The 3500-nt window shown below is 41.4% G+C and overlaps 1 protein-coding gene across 1 annotated transcript in view; it reads left to right on the top strand.

Moving 5' to 3' along the window:
• Positions 1–2826: 2826 nt before the first annotated feature.
• The window catches only part of LOC135820212 (uncharacterized), a 32681-nt gene continuing 32007 nt past the window's right edge, over positions 2827–3500 (top strand). Inside the window, exon 1 of the mRNA XM_065333527.1 lies at positions 2827–2884. Within this exon, the coding sequence (XP_065189599.1) occupies positions 2871–2884 (14 nt within the window). The 5' untranslated portion in view covers positions 2827–2870. The remainder of the gene's footprint in view (positions 2885–3500) is intronic.

The following is a 3500-nucleotide window of genomic DNA, read 5'->3' as shown; positions in this document are numbered from 1 at the left end:
GCACGAAGGGTTCATTGGGTTTTTATGCTGTAGGCGGGTAGCATACCGTGAAGGGCGAACTGGGTGTGCACGTACCGACTGTACACACACTGTACACCCATAACATGCTACGAAAGACTTTTACTTTTATGGCAATCACTGCTCAGTTCTTGCCCATCACCGATTTCAAACATTATTGTTTGTGACAAATTCAATACAGCCTTAGTGGTATATCGATTCAGCTGGTTCTGTTCAGCACTTCTCAAGCGGTTAGCAAATTGCTGCCCGTTAAACATCATAATTCCATCACTCAACAAACATCAACCACAAAATGTCTGTGAAATCACTCATCATTAGCTAATAGCTAGATTACCATAATGTCTGGTATTGCTACTTTTATTGCTACTTTTTTATGTCTGTTTAGGAATTTAGCTAATCTTCATATAGAGAAATTGAATGGCACATTCTCCCCAGGCTTGGAAATAATGTAAGGCAACTTCTGGTGAAGGATTTTTACTTGTGTTATCAAGATATTGTGTTTACACTCCACTCACCAATTGACTATTCCTTGGTACCTGGCTTGCAAGTGTTGAGTTTTGGAAAGAAAATTTTATATGAACAGTAGGGGCCTACTACTTTGAAATTCTTATCGAAGTCCAAATTTGAAATTGTACAGAAGTCATTGGCAAAAATGCCAAAATGCCAAAGCACGGGAGCTGACTGGCGCCGCCATATCTTCGCTAGGGACAGTGATTTACAACCTGCCACGCAGAAAAAAAAATAGTGCACTAAGTGGCTTATGATGTCACATCTACAGTTAAAAGCGATCTCATGATCTGGTGGTGGTTGTGTTTATTTGAATTCGCAAACCGAGCGGACTGTACATGTCCAATGACAAGGAAGCGAATGAAGTCCAAGTAACCCAGGACTGGGGACACAGATGAAAAGAAAATATGTGAACAGAAGGCTCTCAGCAAAAGAAGAAGAGAAAGAAGGAAAGAAAAAGAATAAAGATCTAAGAGCGACATGAGAAAATGACAAAGCAAGAATAGAGTAAATTGATTTTGAATCGCAGCTCGAAACTTGGTAATGAAGTGAATAAAGATTGAGAATGAAATAATTATTTCCAACCGAAGGCAAGTATTAGTTTGCCAGTTATCCCAACGTTCTCGTTCCCTTTCCATCAAGAATTGTACAGGGAATGGCTCAAGTTGGAAAGACTAAAACTTATATAGCGTAAAGACAATATAATAACAACATCGTACTGATCATCATGACTTGTAAAGGCGTGATAATGTTTTCTCTAAATATTGTCGCGTGGTAGATGTGCGTTGCATTTGGCTGCGTTAGAAGCTTTGTATATACATGTACACACTAGTCAGAACAACAGATGGCTTGATCAGTCACAACTTAAAGTTTCATGCCATCTCAGGCACTCATCATATTACCTGATGAGTGCCTGAGATGGCATGAAACTTTTTAGTGTACGGGCAGGGGGGGGGGGGGTCGCTACACAAGCATAGAGAGTTGTGCAACAGCACGAATATCTGGGATTTGAAGGGAGTACGAGAAGGGATTTCGCGAAGCTGGGTGGGCAAGCAATTAAAGTAATGATGGGCCTTGTACAGGGGAGAATGGAGACAGCGGTCAGTCCGCGGAGTTGGCAAGTGCCAAGCACGAGCGCGACGTAAATTATACTACGGTTGCACGTTGCTACCAGTATGCAGCGAGAGTATCTGTGGTTGGCCATAATTGTGATGCAGAGAATGCGTGAAGAGTATATGTTTAACTTCAAAGCGTGAAAATAATGTTGGCCATTTGATGCGATGCAAAAGGTGGGAGTGTTCTAAGTGTGTGTAAAGGGGAAGGTGGAGACATATTCTGGCGGCTTTCCGCTTGAGTCGTTCTAGCCTGTCAAGGGAAGTGTGTGACAACGGTGTGAGAGCATTGCTCGCATATGAGAATATAGGCAGTATGTATGTGTGATAGATGTGAGATAAAGAATATTGAAAGACTTGAGTGATTTTTTGACTATGTATTCAACATGCTCCGTCCAACGGAGGTCATGCTGAAAGATTATTCCGAGGTGTTTGTGTTTTTGTGCTACGGTAAGCGGACTATTCCTGAGGGTGATTTTGTTGTTGTTGTTGTTGTTGTTGTCTATTTTACTTCACCAAATGAACAGGCAGAGATGCCTTTTCACCTGCCCATAGGACAGGTTATCACAGAATGATGAAGGGATGATATGCAGGGGAAAACAAAAAATTATAATAATAATAATAATAATAAGACAGAAAGGAACAAAAGAAGAAAAGGAAAAAATTATTTTACAATTGATCTTATATATTTTAGCCATTTTTCAACGATTGGCAATTATTTAAAAACATAATACGCTGGTCATGAAAACTATAAAGGTGAGAGACGATAGGAAATTCTGCACGTGTGCGTGAGTGCAAATTTACTGGAATAGGGTAATTGCGGTAACATATTAGCTGTGACATTTTTCTTTTGTTTCCAAAGATTTGGATCACGAGTACAAATGTAGAATGCTTTTGCAACTTTCAGTTCTGAACATTTTTCCTTTCACTTTTACATTGCACATTAATATCTCTCACATTCTCCTTACTATTTTAGTTATCTATCACCAATGAAATAATGGTTGCCGCACAGTGTATTCTCTCGGTTGGGAATCGCTTGATCATGGATGCAGAATTTTACTGCAAGTCTAGAGATCTGTCAATAAACTATGCTCCAAGGGCCAACACTTGTTTAGTTGAGCAATTTTAATCATTGGCTGTGTTTGCTTTGTGATTTGTTTCTTGGCTTTTGCTCCTCGAAGTCACTTGTCAGGTAATAATATAAGCAGCCTGCTACCTGGTGTCTTTAGTGGAATGTTGGAGAGCCTGTAAGTAGTTCAATTGAGAAGACTAATCTGTGCGATGTGAAAATGTAATTGTATAAGGCCAACTGGGTCTCTAGCACTTCAGGGAAGATCGGGGGGGGGGGGCTCTTCAGGGAGGATGGGCGTGGGTGCTCTTCACGGAGGATGGGGGGGGGGGAGGGCTCTTCACGGAGGATGGGAAGGGGTCTTCAGGGATGATGGGGAGGGGTGTAAATTTACTTGGTCCGTTTCATCGCAATTGTCGCTTATCTATCGCAACTAAGAACAGAAGTTTTTTTACCGCTCTGTTCAATTTCCAATAAGCATAGTGAAGAAGCATGATACAGGATTCCTGTCCACCAAAAGAAAGAAATTCAGCGATGGAATCTGATGAAGGAAGTCCAAGAAAGCAACCAAGGTTACAAAAAATGTACAAAAGAAAACAGCGACGGAGCGCCTTCTTGCTCTCATGCTTTAGTTTATCCAACTCTGGCTCTGTATTACTCGAGCTGATGCCACTTCAGCTGAAATTTGCTGGTGTGTATAGCGGCTGGCGTAGAGTATCTCTTGCTTTCTCCGCTTGGCGTATGGCAGCGATGGGAAAGGAACAGTCGCGGCTGTCACTTTGGCACTTGGAGGA

This window comes from Sycon ciliatum, chromosome 6 (genome assembly GCF_964019385.1).
Source record: "Sycon ciliatum chromosome 6, ocSycCili1.1, whole genome shotgun sequence".
Taxonomy (NCBI): domain Eukaryota; kingdom Metazoa; phylum Porifera; class Calcarea; order Leucosolenida; family Sycettidae; genus Sycon; species Sycon ciliatum.
This window is presented reverse-complemented; position numbering and strand designations above follow the sequence as displayed.